At 38.2% G+C, this 18,517-nt stretch overlaps 1 protein-coding gene across 1 annotated transcript in view; it reads right to left on the bottom strand.

Moving 5' to 3' along the window:
- The window catches only part of PLCB1 (phospholipase C beta 1), a 484,775-nt gene that overhangs the window by 97,432 nt on the left and 368,826 nt on the right, over positions 1 to 18,517 (bottom strand). Inside the window, exons 14-18 of the mRNA XM_026064146.1 lie at positions 17,725 to 17,807; positions 10,669 to 10,753; positions 10,024 to 10,201; positions 4,769 to 4,839; positions 4,056 to 4,152 (exon numbers count right to left, since the gene is read on the bottom strand). Of these exons, the coding sequence (XP_025919931.1) occupies positions 4,056 to 4,152; positions 4,769 to 4,839; positions 10,024 to 10,201; positions 10,669 to 10,753; positions 17,725 to 17,807 (514 nt within the window). The remainder of the gene's footprint in view (positions 1 to 4,055; positions 4,153 to 4,768; positions 4,840 to 10,023; positions 10,202 to 10,668; positions 10,754 to 17,724; positions 17,808 to 18,517) is intronic.

Raw genomic sequence — 18,517 nt, 5'->3', positions numbered from 1 at the left:
ACACTAAGGCAGAGAAAGAGCTTGCTCTCATCTGGTTTTAGAAGTAATTGGACTGCAGAAATCCAGGGATGGCCAGAAGGCCAGCCTGGCCAGCTCCTTGAAGTCAAACTGCGAAGCCGTAGGAGACAGATAAAACTGAATAAAAGCACTTGTCTTGCAGAGAGAAGCAGGACAGAAACAGGTGGGCTGTTTCCTTACAGGAAGCCAAAAGGGAAGCAGAGGCTCCAAAGTGAGGAGCTAGATTCTTTTGACCAGCGTGGGAGGAAAAAGGAAAAAGTGCTGCCAGCTGGTGATCTGCAGACTCTGGATATGTTGAAGAGTCAGAGGATCACCGTGTGTCCCAAGAGTGACTATCTCCCTCTAGGAGAGCTGAGACTGGTATTTCATTGCAGTCCCTGCTCCCTAACTTCACTCTAGTTTTCACGTTCTTTTATATCCAGAATGAATGTTTGGTTTGGTATTTTTGCTTTGTTTTTTTTTGTTTTTCCAAAAGCATTTTCTTACCATTCCCTCTTTTTTAGGAAATTTGAAAACTGCTTTCTAGCTAGCAACCATCATGCTACTGCCATTAGTCATAGCTGTTATAGAAAGATTCCTGCAATTCCCTCATTGAGGCTGCTCTCCTGCCACTCACCTTCCCTTCCAACAAGCAATATCCTCTCTTTCTCCAGACTCAGTTCCAGCCAGCTCACTCCCATCTGAGCTCTTCATAAAAAAGATTATTCCTCTCCCACCCCTCCCCTTACTAATGTGACAGCACTAGCAACACATGTATAGCACTAAGGTAGACTACCAGTGCATCACCTAGATAACAGAGCAGTTTGTTGGTGAAGAGGCATTCATGTACCTGAATGCTCTGAGGCTCACTTTTTGCTAATTGAATTACGAGTTTCTTATGAATCACCTAGAAATGATCAACTGAGTCATGTGAGTATTCCATGAAGGGAAGCTTTCCTGGAGCCTCTAATAAGCACTTTTGTTTGCTTGTATCACATGAAGGGAACATTTCAGCTGATGACTACTCAGAGAAAAAAAAATCAAGTGAAATCTTAAAAAATGACATTGAAACATATTACTAATTTTCTGTTTGACCTGTCCTAGTCTTCCTCTTCTTCACTCATCACTACCTATTTACTTTAAATTACAGTTATTTACTTTAAATTCTGGCCTACCAGGAAACAGTGACTGGATTTGTTGTACCTCCATGGTTATTTTACTACTGTATGACTGCTATGTAAAGCGTCAAAAAGAATCTTCAGTATCTATTACCCCCAGGAAAGAAAACAAGCATGCTTTTTACCCTATTTAGAATACAGGTGCTAGAATTTGTTGCAGTGATATATTGTATCTCTCAGCTTTATATTAAAACAGAAGAGCATCCATAGGAAAACAGAACTTGCAGTTGTTAAATGATTCACTTACTAAACGTTCAGGGCTTAATCAAACTCCTAATTAAAATAAGAACAATTATTTTCTTATAGTATCTGGAGAGGACTGAGAAACCCATTTGAAGAAGAAACTGTCCACGAGGGACATTTCTCTCTCTGTTGATGCATTACACTGTGCTATCTTATCAGGAGGAAGTCACTATAGAGTAGACAAACTTGTTGCAAAACTGGTTGAAAATCTTGAAAAAATACCTCTAAATACTTAGCAGTTATGTACTGTCAGACAGAGGGAACATATCTAGCAAGGTCAATCAGGGGACTGTTGTAGACTCAGTTCTATTCAGTACTTCTAATAACAACTTGGATGCAAGACTAGAAAATACACTTCTCAAATGTGTCAATGACAGCAGCAGTGAGGAGGCCAGGATCACAAATCAAAACAAATTTTGAAGTAGAAAATAATACATTAGAAAAATGTTGTAACATTGAAAAGATGACACTGCACTTAGGAAGAAGAAGTCAGGTGAACAAAAATACAAACTGGGCAACAACTGGATAGGCGGCAAAACGGCAGAAAAAGGTTTTCGTGGTGATAATGTGCTATGAGGTGGTATCTACAAACACAAAAAAGAAAGTTTCTGATTCTGCAGCTATGTAACTGTATTTGAATAGCCTTTCTGTCTCCAATGAAACTACATTTATGCTCATGCTTAGGCATGTATGAAACTATCTGCATTAAAGAGTAAATTTTTTTTATAACTTTGATCCTGTTGATCCTGATGCCTGTTTTAAACTCACGGCATTTCAACCCAAAGGTCTTTCAGTGGGGGAAAAGCAAAGTTTAGTCTTCTGAATGCATTTTATAACATGTTGACTACTTTTTTACTACTTACAGCCTTAGACGCCCAATACTAGGAACAGTTAGTGCATACATAGACACCCAAGCCATTTTGGGGCGTAACAGGTGGAATGCAAACAATAAAAGAGGAGGAGTTGAAATACGGCTATTTTCTTGACTCACATAATTTTAATACATTTAAGGACGATGCTAGTTGCAAGGATCTATGATATTTGCTTAGCAATGCCATGTCTCAATTAGAATACTAGCAGAAAAAAAAGCTTCTTTGGAAAACTGAAATTGTACTAACTGTTGGGAATTAAATCAAAGAAACAAGTACAAATAAAACATTTCAGTAACTGATGATAAAATGGAGAGGAAGTAAAGATCTAGCACCAAGCAAACAAAACTTAGTTTCCTGTAATTTTAAATTGAAAAATAATACTCATCTAATTCTTGCCTATTCAGTTGATGTTCACTGAATTTAATGAAGGTCCAGCAGGAAGTCAGGGCCAGGAGTAAGAGCAAAATCCAGAAGTCATGCTATAGAGGCCACTGCTTTCACCAGCCAGCAACATTTACCACATAATGATTTTTTCTACCCAAACATCAGAAATATTCATTCCTTAACACTGAGTTCACAGGAACAATTTCATTGATCAAAGGTCACGTCAAGACTTACAGTAGAAAGTCTGGACATGAACAGTTCTTTACAAAATATATAACTCGGAAAGGCAAAAGCATGTGATACAGAAGAAACCCACACATGAGAATTTTACAACAACTGCATCAACTTGTCTTGCTAGGATTCACACGACTTCCTTTCCAGAAGGAATATTTCCTTCCCACTGTGTACTTGTAATGCTCATTAGAGCTAATGGAAATTATAAACATCCAAGGGACACTATTATAAGGAACTAGCATAGCGCTCTGCATGATTTTGTGGAAGTTTGTGTGTATGCCTGTATAAACACACACATACATATAAATAGGCAGATGAATTTTTAACATTTACTTTTTTAATACTTCCTTTTGTGGGATGTATTTAACACTATTCTAATTAGGCAGTTGTGATCATAATTATAAGTTTATTATTCAAAAGAAATAAATGGAAAATCTTGTATACCGATACAGACCTAGAAACTCATTGCCTGCCCTTTGCCAAGGCCTCCATAAATCCGTAATAAATTAAAATGCTATATGCTTCTTTAACTAAAAAGCTCCAAGAGCATATTGTAACCTGTCAAAACAAAGTGAAAAAGGGCAGGCAAACAGTGGGGGGTTCTGCTCCAAGAAAGCAAAAGATGCTGCAACGTTCATTAAGGATGCCGTAGAGTGCATTCCCAGCAAGGCATCTTCTGTAAAAGCCAGCAGGGGATGAAGTTATGGCCTTTTCTATACAATACACAGAGCAGAGAAAGACGGAATTTGCATATGGGAAGGGCAAACTCTCTGCTTACACTAAATCCTTTATAAAAGTAGCTCAGGCAAAATATAAACGCACTCCCGCAAGCTGAAGGAATATTTATGATCTCCTTCCTCAAACTCCGTAAGTTACTCTTCAGTCACGGACAACAAATACAACGTAAGTACAACATTTTCAGAAATGTCTTTGAAACTGCAATTACTGTTGATGAAGCCTGATATTTAGACTAATGCAGATGTCAAGATAAACATGGAATTATTGGGCTTAATACCAAGAGAACGTTTTCTACCATTGTGCCTGTATCTAACTGAGAGGACGCAGAACTAAGATTCCCCCAGAACTTTCTTCCAATATCTCTAGGTAATCTTCAGCACAAGATGTTGCTCATACTTAGCTTACTTACTTTTTGATATTTCAAATGACTCAAACTTCACCGGCTGTATGTAGTTCACCAGGTTAGACATTTCTTCGGTGGCCATAGCCTCACTTCCAGCAGTTCCCTGGGACAGAGAAGGGAAAACATTGCAATTTTAGCTTGTCAAACCCATGGTGGCCATCAATGCAGTAACCACAAATACCAACGCCTAGTTTTGCGTCTACCATGATGTCTTCCACTGATCCTGGCTTAGTGAAGTCAACGCCTCGCACAAGGAGCTTCATATACTAATGAGGAGAATTTGCTATACAGTCTTAAGGTCAAATTAAACTGATGCTGTGTTCATTCTCTTACAAGGCTCCTAGGGAAGGGAGTGCATTACCTTTACACTTGCATGGTGCTGAGTATGCTTATCAATACTGTGGGATAAATACCATACCTCTAAGTTTTCAACATCCAGTTTTTACTTCCAACAGTGTTAAATACACCACAAGCAGTTGGCTAAAACAGATCAGCCATGGTGTTATTAATTCTTATTCTTCAATAAATTAAAATATAAACAAACAAAGCATAGATGTACTTTAAGTCTATTAGCAACCAACTTCAGAAAGCTGGTGTAGCATGTTTCCCAGTGCTCTGCTTCCTTTCTCCACTAGATGGTAGTCCAACTCCTGGTAAAACAAGCCAACCCATGATTGTTGGAACCGATCCAGCAAGATAAAACAAATCTACACGCTTACTTCGTCCATCGAAGACTTTTTACAATCATCATCATAGTCATCATCATCATCGCTCTCAATCTCTGCTTCTCCTGAAATGTTTTAAGCACAGGATAATTATTGGCTGAAGCAATAGTTACAAATTTACCAGGAATATACTTGAGAAATGCAGAACTGGCACTGCTTTAAGGATACCACATTATATATGTACTTTTTGTCAGAAAACAAACCAAACACAAACATACAGTCTTGAGGGATTTATCTATTTTCTGTGCTGATAAGTTCTTACTGTCCCACCAAATGAAAACCTCCCTTTGCAGCTGCTGGACAGTCAGTATTCGGAAATCATGGAGTGGGTATCAGAACTGAGAAAAGAGTGTTGTGGTGTGTGTAGTGTGCAGGCACAATAGTACATGCTGCTCTGAAAAGATGGTCCTATGCTTAGGTCGCCACCCTGGGGTTAGGAAGACTCACGTTCAAACTTTCTCTATGTCACAGGATCCTTGCATGACCTTGAATGAGAGCCTTCACCCCATCCATGAATGGGTAGATAACAGCATTCACAGGATGAACAAATAACACATGAAACTTGATGAGATTCCTATGTGCTGTGGTAACAAGGACTGTTCAGACAAATCCATCTGTTCCGAACACATCCCATTGTGTGTACTAAGGGGGTAGAGCTGGCAGGAGCTGGCACAAGCACATCCAATTTCAACTGCTTGACTTCAGTTACTTTCATTGAGCCTGGTCTGGTATACTTTCCCACTAGAACTGAGGCAGCATATCTCAAATTCACCAGCTGAGGGCAGTGCAAATCAAATAATGTGAAAAAGATGCATATATCTCATCTTTTCCTTGAAAATACACTAAAGGCATAAATGGGACCGAATAAAACACATTTAAGCCTTGCTCCCCATAGCAGGATACTCATCAAATTCCTATGGGCTAGACTCAGACTCTTTATTGTTAATTAAAGAATGCCTCCGTCCCCCCAACAAAATATTTTGATCCTGTTGCTCCAGGAATTAATCCATTAAGTAATATCTTTTTTTCCCCCTATCTTTCTCTTTAATATTTCCTACTGCGGGTTTGGCTGTCATAAAGTATATACCATGAGTCTTAAGAAGACTCTGAAAGCTAAAGTTTAACTTACACTGCAATCACTCATCTGTACTTACGAGATTAACAACTCTCCTTAAAGATTTTAATACCTAAAGCTTTCAGCTTTCTTTAGCAGTGCCAGTTTTATTTTGGTAGCACAAAAATCTAACCACTGCGCAGCAGTCCCAAACTCTCAAGAGAATGGTAATTCAGCCTCTGTTCCTTATGTCAATTTAGGGCCTAATCCAAAGCCCACTGAATCCGTAAAGAAATTCCTCTTTATTCCAGCAGGCCTTGAATCATGCCCAGCGGGCCTCTTCAGAACATGTAGAGCACATATGATTTAAATAATGAGCGCTCCTTTCACAACCAAAGGATGACTACCCAGGCTGAATTTCCTTCCAGACGCAGATGTTGAAATGGCATGCTTTTATTCATGAACATATTTCCTCCTGAACATTTCATTGAAGAAAATAACATGATTGCTCAAGAGGCTCAAGGGACGGCTCAGGGAACTTCAATGTACTGCTAAGAGCCAGTCGTGCTCTCACAGGATTTGCAGTGACAGTCTTTGGATGGGAAGCCCTCACTTTATTTATTCAGCTTGGCAAAATAACACTTCTTATAATCCACAGAATGGTGGACAAGGGCAGACTTTGGCCAGCTTGCGCTGCTGCGATACCAAGTAGATGATAGCTTGTTCCTGCTAAAAGGGTCCAGGGAAGTATGCAACACGTTATCTGTCTATTTTAAAAGAATTAACAGGAAAACTCCCAAGGAAATCATATCTTATTTTCAAGTTCTCCCTCAGACAGCAAATCCAGCACAAATAACACAGAGGAATGCAAACTCAGAATAAAAATTAATACAGTTTTAGAAACTATGACTACATCGGTGTTGCCTTTTACCCACTGGCACTTTCCTATGCTCAAGATCAAACTTCTTTTGCTGTCACACTGCTGAGATGCAAACTTAGAGCAAACCTTGGCCAGACCGAGGAGATACTTGAGCCCCTGATCCCTACATGCTCACCTTCCTACAGTATTGGTGGGACCAGGCCAGGTGCCACCCTCCACGGTTCTTCCTGGGAGGGCACAGACACTGTATCACAAAAGCATGTGGGATTTGCTGACATACGCAGCTGCGCTACAGGTTAAGTGCAACCTGGCGGTGCGGAGCTCTATCAGGCAGCACATTAGACCTATTGAAGATAGTTTTTCCATCAGTTTCATGAACATGTTGCAAGCCGTTCTGCAAACTCTTGCTTCAGAAGCTTTTTAAATTATTGCTACTATATCACCATCATCTAGCCTTCATATAGTATGTTTTATAAACATATCATAAGAGTGGTTTGGGTTTAATTTAAATCTGACCTCAAGCAGTATAAGGCACAGAGAAGCTTGCTATCAACTGAAGTATGGATCTTTGTATTTTTTTGCACTGCTGTGAAAAAAAACATTTAAAATCTCACAGAAAGCTAAATCAGCACAACTTCCTCCTGGAGATCAGCAATAATTCTGACAGGTCCAATACAGAATTGGACAAAAGAATTATTTGAGAAATACACCCAACCTGCTATATGTAAAAGATTATATTAAGGATGCAGAATCGAAACACTTAATGTTAAGAAATGTTAGAATTAGGCTGCTTTTACTGAGTCTTTAATTACATTATTCTTCTCATGCTCTAGAAAGAAATTGGGACTGGGGCTCCTCCCTTGTAGAGGAGCATGATGTCTGCAGGGTTTCAGCATTATGTGCTGCAGATATGGAGATGCATACAAGGAATGAGGTGAACAGAAGGGTGTTGTGATTACTGTAGATGAATACTGCCCCATGGAACCAGGCTCTACACTTGATCTTGGCATAGTATTCTTATTAAATGGTAGGCAATTAAAAAAAAATATTCACAAACAGAAATCTGGCACCTGATTTACAGAAATGCTGAGTGCTCATAGCTGTAGCTGAAGTCCCTGGAGCTGTGCTCTGAATGCTTAAAAATTCAAAATATTCTTAAAAATCAGATTCTGGATGTTGCTAGTCGGCCACCCCAAAACTGTTCTTAAGCTCTCTCAGACTCAGTTGTCCTTAGATAAAAGTGGGTTGATATTATTTCTGCAATTCCCACAGTCATCGTTCAAATCAATTCACTGCTGTTTGTGAAGTGCTCATATGCAGCATTGAGATCGCCACAGAAATTCAGTGCAAGGAGAGGAGGTATGATATAGGATCAAGTACTGAATGAGAGAGAAAAAAGTGACTAATTGCCATTCTCTGAAAGAGGCTTGGGCCCTAATGGAAAGCAATGACCGACAGAATGATGTATATAATGCATTTTGGCAGTCACACATGAACAAAGTGACCAAATTAATTCTCCAATCTCAATTCTAGCATTTTCTAAGTTTGAAGTGTTTATTTTTACAATCTATGGTTAACAGAGATTGTTACACAAATGACCAACACAGACATAATACTCACAGTTAATTTTTAAACTTGCGTACCCTAGTATGGCACTGATTCCCCCTGATTTACATCATCATCAACATCTGGATTCACAGTCCAGGTCTCTTCCTACCAGAGCTAACGGAGAAGCTCATGAAGCACAAAGCTGTTATCCTCTATGCAGACCAGGCACTCAGAAAAAATCCTATGTCAGCAGACATCCACTTTGCCAGTGGTTTTTCAGTATGTGCTGACAACAAAAATATAGAGTTAAGCACCTGGGGTCCATTTCAAGTTTTGGAAAGGAGTGGGTTGGCATATGCACACTTATTTTTCTGTTGCTTGTAATTTGTCTAAAGCAAATCATGAAAACAGAATTAAAACATTCCTGACACCAGGGTAAATCTTCCTTTGAAATCCAAGACCTACTCCAGAGCACGACCTTTTTAAAGTTTCTTAAAACAATGGTTGAAAATTCTTTCTTTCTTTCTTTGCTTCTAATAGGATAAACAATGTCATCCACAAATACAGCAGGACCATTTTTAAAAAAATTTAGCTTGAGGGAAACTGTCAGCATGAAATTTTTCAGCCCAATTAATCAGAGTATAGAAAAAAAGTATAAGCAATGGAAAAAAAAGAATTTCTTATAGCAAATGGTAATGAACTTGTTTTCTAGTCAAGATTTCAATCTCACACTGTAAGTATTCTAATACTAGGGCATAAACACCTACACTTCTAGCAATCCCAAAATTCAGTCTTAAGAGGAAAAAGAAATTCTGATGCAGGGAACAAACACTAGGCTGGGAATTAGGATATCCAGGTTTTATTGCTTGTCCTGCTGCTGATCTGTTTCTGTGGTTTAGAGTAAATACATTATCTTTTTCTTTGCACTTTTTTCTTTTCTATTTAGGTTGTAAGCTCTTCAGGGCAAAGACCACCTCTTACTATATTTTTGCACACCAACAGTCACAGTGGGTCCCTGCAGATCCTATAAGCATTACCAGAATATAGCTATTAAATTACAGCAACCTTTCTATTTAATTTCTGACTTCGAAAATTCTGCTGATAACAAACAAGAAGTTAAATATTATTTACTGCTTTTCGTTGCCTACATTGCCTACAGCTCCTGATGGTAACAAGCATTTGTTTTCAGTATTAGTTTTGCCTGTTTCCATCTTTGGAACATATGAGCATGTCACAGCACTTTGCACAGAGGTCTGTGACTTGTTCCCAACTGATGTGAGGCAATAGTGGATCGAGCCCTGTCTGTCTGAGGAGCAGATACCCACCCCACAGGTTCCCTTAATCTTAAACACTGCAGAATCACTGCAGTTCCACAGCGTAATGGGCTAAGACGCAGCACGGCTCTGAAACGACACCAAATGCAAGGCACACCTCAGAAACAGCAAACGGCGTTTGCATTTGGTGGGGGGCTTGGGCACCCAGCAAAGGCACCCGAAGGCGGTGCGGCTGGCAGCTCGCTCAGCTTCCTAAGCAGCGCAGATAAATGTTAGTACACATCGCCGAGCTTTGGGTCACCAGCTGAGTGCTTCCTTAGCCTCGAGCCTTCTTAGTCTCCTGGAGCAAAGCCAGTCACCTTGTTTCCTACTGAGCAAGACCCACACTGGTATGTCTCCACCTTGCTAGAGCAACGTAAATGGGTCGAAAAGCACAACTGTAATTAAGCATTTGTGTTTTAGGGAGAAGTATATTTGTAGATTCAATTATTACCTGCTCCAGGGGAGGAAGGTTCAAACATACTAGATGTATCACTGCATGTGTTAGAAGCTTGCTCAGAGAGCTTCTTTTTTGCACTTCCATCTGCAGACTTATGTGACTTCTTTTTATTCTTCACCAGGATTTTGTACATTAAATCCATAGGGCTTGGGAGAGGAACCCCAGGTTCAAGCTTGCAGGAAAGGAAGAGAAATTTGTAACAACAACAAAATAAATGAGTTTATAGCAATTTCTTAAGGCCTGCTAGGTGCAAGACAATTTTGTAACCTCTGTGAGCCCTTTTAAAATGAAATGTATTTTCCACAAGAGGTAACCGCCATACTAAAAGAAACAAGGCTACTGGGGGCACTTAAGAAGAAAAGAAAAATGCCTTATGAAATGTCTACAGTAATAACTGCAATAAGTATTAGTTCAAATACGAAAGCCTACATTATAAAATGGCAGCTATGAGAATCAATTGCATTTAGAGGATTACAATTCAGAATATCAGAACAAGATTTGTATCAGAAATCATATGTTTAACCCCCTCCTTCAGATTCTCTCTGGGAAGGGGGTATATGAAGAATGACACAGAACTAGAACACTTAAATAAGAATTCACACAGAGATTTGTGATCTGATAAATACCAAGTCATATTACCGGATATTTTTCCAATGGATCCATAAGCAGTGCATCTCCAAATATTAATCTGCAGTATTCTGCCATTTTTGCCTGCTGTTTAGGGCTAAAGGGGGCGAAAAGAAAGAAATAATTGAGATTTACTCATGCTACAAACTGAAAGCAGCAGCAATGGAGCATCTAATATCCCTAAACTAGATAAAATTTGCTGATCCTATCATTGTGAATTGTTCACAGATATCTAGATATATCATGCAATTTCTCGACCTCTCTAATAGAGCTTATCAAAAGGATAGTTATACATGAGGTAAAGGCACTGTTCACTTGAATACTAGTAGAACTGAACTTTTAAGATTGAGGTAGATTTTCCCATGCACTTAATGAAAAATAAAAAATGAGTATGTCAGTTGTTAGTGTATGGAAGTAACTGTAACATGAATTTGCCTCTTTCAGGCAACGTCTTTATTCAAAACCTAAATATTTTCTCCCTTATGTCCCTTTTATGTTCCAGGCACTCTTTCCCCCCACACTCACCGCATTTGGATTTCTTTCTCTTTTTCTCACACGTAACCTAGGGCATTCAAACCAAGACAGTTACACTGAAAGCAGTCTCATCTGCAGGTACCTCTTTTTCAAACGTCCCAAACCACGGGAACCTATTACCTGACCTGGCATGTCTATATGGCACAGCCATATGGAAGAAGGGGCAGAAGAGATTGTTCGGGTATCAAAAGCAGTAAAATTGCATCAGGAATAGGCACTGGTATAGAAGCAGCTAGTTCAGGCCCAGCAAGGTTTTAGGGCAGATTTTGTTGCAGCAGCACTTTCCACCCTACTTGTGTTATCCCACAGGAGCCGAGAGCGGTGCCCACGCAGCCCCTGGAAGACTGCAACTGCATTTCTGCACTGCGTCCCGCTATGAAGCGGTAACATGGTACCCACCTCGCTGGCCAGGTTTGCACCAGAACCTTTCACGGGTCTGGCCAGCTCAGCCAGGACCTGGCATATCCTCATCGCCAAAAGTCATAGAGTATACTACCACCAGGAGATACTATGTCGGGCTGGAGAATTGCCATAATAAGTGCTGGTATAGCCATATTTTTTACCCATAGCATTTCATACTATATGCATGCAATATGCATATAACTGGGACAAACACACCCAAAAAGCCTTCCTAGTGGAGACCTGGACTTAACAAGCTGCTAGGTGGAGCTGCTGGATGATAATTTTAGCTCGTTGCTTGGATCAGTGGTGAGATTCTTTTTTATCAGATACCGTGCCAGATTTTACCATAGTAATTTACTTTGGTGTTTTTCATGACATCCTCTAGGGATAAGCCAAACCTCAGCAAACTCTACTTATAATCAGTTTGCCCAAAATGCAACCCAAGAAGGAAGTAATTCCTGCGTATCACAGTGATGGGAGTTTTAGGACTGAAGATAGGTTATACTGCTTAGAAATACTACTCAAATCTTCTTAAAATGCAGTTCAGAGCTACAGTCACTCTCTTTCTTCTTTCAGACAACTGTGTATTTTTGTTCTATATGCCTGTTTAAAATCTGTAACATCTGAGCTTAGGTCTCTTTGAAAGTTTCTATTTTTGATACTCTGTTGGGAAGTCTCAATTAAAGAAGGACAGGTTTATACTGCTTAATATAACTTCCTCAACTGATTGCTAATTATATCATGGAAGATACATGAATGGTATAAACAATTAGGGTACTATGGAGCTATTTTTCATGACAAAACAGTGGGGTATATATGAAAAGAGAAGTGCTCATTTTTTTTCTTGTAGACTAACAGTATAACCCTGTGTGTTTAGAAAGTTTGAAAATCCCAACATTTACTGTTGTATTTCATCACTTGAGATTAAAATAAGCAAATACCTATTCCCACAAAGTGTTTTTAGCATACGTGACTAATCTTCTACATGAAAAAAGTTAAAAAAGATATAATGGTGGGTTCCTTTTAAAGACTCTCTACATTATCAGAACAGTATAAAAGACCTCTCAGGAGAGAAAATCTGCCCAAGGTGGTCTCTTCTCACATCTGCACAACTATTTACATTCTTGCTGCTCAAGCAGTTCCCCTATTATGCTATGACTACTTTGTCATTAGGTGGCCCTTGAGCGTGTGGCACTGGAGCAGTCCTGGGGTCAGCAAGGCCAAACCAAAGCTGAGATACAGCCTGGATGGCATTTGAGTTGGAAAACATAATTTCCCTGAGTTCAGCATTCTGGATGTCACTTGAAGCCAATACAGGCTAAACTGATCACCAGCTCAGTCATTTACAAAGCGTATTGCAAGCAGGTTTTAAATGATTCCACAAAGCTATGGAAGTGCTGCATGCGGTCTAAATCACTACAGTATTTCATTAACACTCTCTTCTACATGCAGCCAATTCTGCAAAAAAGTTAAGAGCCACTTTCAGCTGAAGGTGTAAAATTAAGATGAGGACAAGCAAGCCAGCAGAACGAAGAACCCACAAGGGAGAAGATGATGGGAAGAATAAATCAGGCAATGACAATATCTAACTGCCAGCTATCAAGGAAAAGAAAGGCATGTCATTCTCCTCTAGTAAGAAAGCAGACCGGGTATTTGCTGAAACTCTTGCCTCCAAGGGGGGTCATTATAAGGAGGTTTATCTCAATCTTCTCCACCAGTGTATATTTTGAATGGATCCATGCTCTTAGGACCCAGAAAGTTCAAAGGATATTTCCCTGAATCAAAAGAGCACAATTATTTAAAACTTAGTAATAGACATGAGATCAGACATCAGCTTCTTTAAACGGGCACATCAGCTCCAAAAAGAGCTCTCAACAGAGAACAGACAGTAGCATGCAAAAGCTAAATCTAATAAATTTCACAGGATCGCCACAGCTAGAACAAATTCTTTTCATCTTCCATGTTTCACTACATATTTATCTCAAAGACAGCCCGGTGAGCACTTTCATTTTTGCAAAAGAAAAAAATTTAATGCAGCATATTTTGGCTTAGCATATAAATTCCAAAGTTATCACTTCCCAAGAGGAAAAAGCAGGAAAAGGAAAATTACATGAAAAACTAACAGTTTTTAATATTATCAAAAAATCTTGCAATAGTAGACCAGGCCAAACTAGGAAAATTTGGGCATTAAAAAATTACTTTTCATTGTGATCTGGACTATATATACAGATATTTTTAAAATCTCTTAAGAAGGGAACTGAGAAATTTAGGAGATATAAAATATTTAGGAGTACCAGCATTTCACTGAATGGTATTTCCTGTGTGTTCCCTACTTATATATTGTTTCAAGAGATACATCATTAATAATAGTATAGATTATGTATTACTATTAGCATTTTAAAAGTTAGAATATTAGTCTCTTTTTATTTTCCTTTCTTTTCAAAATGATGAACTGGAACAACTGATTGAGATACCTACTTTTCTGCATCGACATATTTCCCCATTTGTGTTGTTATGAAATAAAAAACCAGATACTTCCTAAAGTAAAAAAATGTCTACATCTATTGCTATGGAAAGTTGTCTCAGCATTCAAGCAATTTACTGAAAATTGATTTTCTTGAAAAAGCTGACTTTGTCTACTCAGTATGCTTTTCACTGTATGGATCTGGACAGGTAGCACATAGAGTAAATATGTATCCCCCCAAAGATGTCAGGGCAAGGCAAGATTAAGTGGAACATGGTACTCGGAGAAAGGGAAATATACTGTACATGAAGAAAATATTTCATTAACTTTACTGTATTGTTTGTATTTTGTTTTACTGTGTTTGCATTATGCCTATGATAAAGGTCAGTCACAGAGGCTCTTTGGCACTACTGCAGGACTTCTCCTCCTAACTTCATGTAATTAGCACTCCTGCAGAGACCACTCTTCTGCGTAAGACACAGATCCTTCCCCAAAGTGTCTAAAATAATTTAAAGTGTAGGAAGAAAAAGTGATAAAAATCCTGTTAATATTTGAAATAATAATTCCAGCAAGAAATCAGCTATATGAATAACTGTAATTAAATTTAATCTTGGAAGCAATCTTATATGGATACTGCTCAAGGATCACTTAACCTTTTGCTATGTCATCAGTGCATTTCTAATTATAGAGTGTCTGCTTTCAGATTTGCAGATAGCTTATCTTCTTGTAAGCCCAGTTTCAAACGTCAAGGTCTTCTCGAGGTCTTTCCAACATTTTCAGGGCACTTTTCTATTTTTTGACAGACTCATGTCTTAGTACTGTCTTTTTTTAGCATGCTCATTGTGACTTCAATCAACACAATTGGTATTACACATAATATTTTATATATTCTAAGATCTGAACACTCACCTCTCTTTCTAGACTTTTTACTGTCTAAACTTAGGCAAGAATGAATATACTACATGCTGGAATTACAGTAAAGGAAGTAAAAATTATTCACATGCTATAAAACCATTTCAGAGGAATCCTTCTAGGAAAAACATTGAAAGAAAGCAAAATGAGATGATTAATATCAGTGCTAAAAAGTAATTTGTTCACTAGGTAGACAAAAAAAAAGTGTTAAAAATATTCTCATGAACACAAACCAGAAAGAAGAAAAATTGCACTTTAACTCCAGTTGTGATTAACAGTGTCATATCTGTCGTGGTGATTTAAAACATATTTACCTCTGAAAATCACAGTCTTTTAAAAAAGACATGAATACAGAACAGAGGTAAAACCATATTTCTGTTTAAGTCAATGGCAAGATTCCTCCTGATTTTTATGGGACCAGCATTTCACCCATGAATACTGACCCTCATAACTTGAAAATCAGAAGAAAAATTGGTCACCCAAAAGAAATGGGAATTGATGTCAGGGGACTTGTTTGACAGCAGTTCTATGAAAACACTTATAGCATTGTTTCTTAATACTCAGGGCAAAAACCATCTTTCAAATCCAGAAGAAAAACAATATTCCAAGTAAATGATGAGACAAAAGGAGCATTCCATGAAATTAGGTGAAGGTTTCTTTGAGTGGCATGACTAATTGCAGATTTCTCTAGCAACTAATGAAGAAATGAAGGGATAATTGTAGCAGTCAGTAAAATAACTAGAAATTATTTTCAACCAAAGCAAAATTAGAAATCATACACATTAACTCTGGTGATTTACTGCAGCAAAAAATAATAAATAGCAATAAAGCCTCACAAAGAGAAAATATTAGATATTGTTTTACCAAACTTGCTTTACTAAAAACTTGCTAATGTCATAGCAATGCAAGAAAAAGACCATCAGATAATGCAGTTGGGGCGATTGATTATTCCATGGCTAGAGTTTTCTGAAGAGAAAGGTCCACTGATTTCTGTGGGCTAAATTGCAAAGATGGGAGTAATGCAGCAGTAACTCTACTCCCTCTTCAACATGTTCCTGTAGTATCATACCACCGTCAATTTTGACAAAAGTTTCATCTTACAGTATTAAAGCCACTTTTGTACATAACGCATCTGATGTGAGTTTATTTTATGTCATTGTTTACTTCTTTACTTTCCTAAAATCAAACAGACCACCCCGGAATAGCCAAAGATTTAACTCTTAAGAATTTTAAAGAAAGGAAAATGTACTCATAGTTAAAATAAATCAGATGCTGATTTGTCTCATCTGCCTTACAGGAACACAGTGAATACAAATTTTAAAAACACAGAAGAATGAATACAGAATATGATACTTTGAAGAATGACAGGTGAGAGCGAGATCTTTTTTAAAGACGACAGGTTAAATTTGGAAGCACTGTGAAAAGCACTGTAAGTTACAACCTACAGCTGTAGGTGAGCTTAAGTGAGTCTAATGTGATATAACACAGTAAAAAGAAAAGAGTGAGAGGATTTATTAGAGAAAGAAATGAAATACAGTATCATTGTGGTCTTTCACAGGGAGACTGAAGTGATTAAGCAGGATTTAACAGTTAGGTAGCCATTTTAGTCATAACCATGTGGCCTCAAAGGGTGAGCAGAGCAAGCACATATTTGCCCGCAAAAGGCAGTGTAAACTTATCCTCTAAGGTATTAAGGTGGCATAGGTCAGCTCTCAGATTTTACGTTTTTCTATCTACATCATTTTTGATCAATATTGTCACATCTGTTCTCCAAAACACTCTTACATAGCTTCTTCTACCAGTTCCTTCCCTTATGATGAGAATGTTCTTCCTGAAACAATGGAAAACCAGTTAGCCCTCACCCTTTGCTCTCCTCAAAGAGAAAAAACGCCAGCATCTTCTCTGATTTGCATTATATCATTCATAGCTGCCCCAAAGATTATTTTCTATTTTAAATGAAAAAAAAAATCTCATCCCAAATTGGCCCCAGAAGGGCTGAAAACATTTTCACAGATGAATCCAAAGGGGAAAAGGCAACTGAAGTTGAGGGACATTTATGCGTCAATGAGACCTCATTTTAAAAAATGTGTTCCCTATATTCAAATCTAAATAAAAGACAGTGTCAAAATGAAAATCACCCCCCCCCCCCCCACAAAAAAAATTAAATTAGCTCCCTGGGACAAATTTAAAAGTGTTCTCACTCCTTTTCTTATTTTTTATTGAACAGGAAAATGTCCCTATTTTGTAATTAAGAAAAAAACACATAGCTTGGGCAAACTGGTATTTTTGGTCAGAAACGGTACAGTTGCTGTCATGGACAGCCATGCTGCCCATTTTGCAATCCTGGCTGGTCTACGGTTCTGGGCTCTACTTCTGATACTAGAGTAACAGACCAAATTCTGCACACAGAATATGTTTATAGTGCAGCACGGGGTCGTAAACGAGTGAAATATTGCTTCTTTTTCCCTGGTGAAGCACTGCTTCACTCAAGCAGCACGTACTGCGACTGCAAAGCTAGCAGGATTTCACTCACAATTATCCAAACACTCACTTTCATATGAAAGGTTCTAGTTCAGGAGTGTGTTCAAGAACATGCCCAATTTCTTCTGGTTATCTTGGCTACTTAGACTGCTATAAGTTTTTGAGATAAGAGCTATTGATAACGTCAGGTAATAAAACTGCCACAAATGAATACATAATCCTGTGCTTATTTGTAAAAATATAATACTAAACAAGGAAACATGGTAATTACTTACGAATCCACGTGATTTTCAAAGGAAAGGAGGATTGGAAAAGGTGATGTCTTAAATGCACACTCAGCAATAGCTTCTATTACTTCCTAAAGGATTAAAATGCATACAGTTACAAATCTGTGTGTCTAAAGGAATGACATTTTGGTCTTTGTAAAGCAAACAGAAAAGAACCCGAAGATCTGATATCCTACCCAAACTGCCTGAAATCATATCCAGCTCTTCCATTCTGAATGCCTCAGAAGGCTCTGGACATGCTTTTGCAGCGACCAAATTTTTCAGTCTGAACTGTAATCAGACCTCCAAAACGTCTGAATAGTCTCAAGTGTTATATTACTCCATAAATGACTTATGCCCAGCTAAATCAATAGCTTAAGTGTAAAACTTGGTCTTTTCATGGAATTGTTCCATGCCTGAAGCTATGTTTTTTGTGAATTATTTTACATAATAATAAACATGCTTTGACAAACTTGTATCTTCTAAACATCATCTGCACAAGCACACATCTGTAAAATCTTTAGTTACTCTGACTCACAAGTTTCCTTCCCTCTTTTTGATGTGAGAAATAAAACCCTCTAAGGCAAAAAAAGGAAAAAAAAAGTGTTTCGGTTATAGGAATTGACTGTGTAGTAATCATCAGACACAGGGCTCACAAACTGAAGCTTTTGTAGAAGCTTCCTTTCAGCTTTGATAGAAGACGGCAACTGTAAATCCAGCAGAGGAATCATTTGATGACACTAATTTTAGTTGGATGCACAATATATCCTATAGCAATGCATCACTGTTAGAAGTTATTCAT

Source organism: Apteryx rowi, unplaced genomic scaffold, assembly GCF_003343035.1.
Source record: "Apteryx rowi isolate R43461 unplaced genomic scaffold, aptRow1 scaffold_21, whole genome shotgun sequence".
Taxonomy (NCBI): Eukaryota; Metazoa; Chordata; class Aves; order Apterygiformes; family Apterygidae; genus Apteryx; species Apteryx rowi.
Note: the sequence above shows the minus strand (reverse complement) of the source record. Positions and strands in the feature narration are given on the sequence as shown.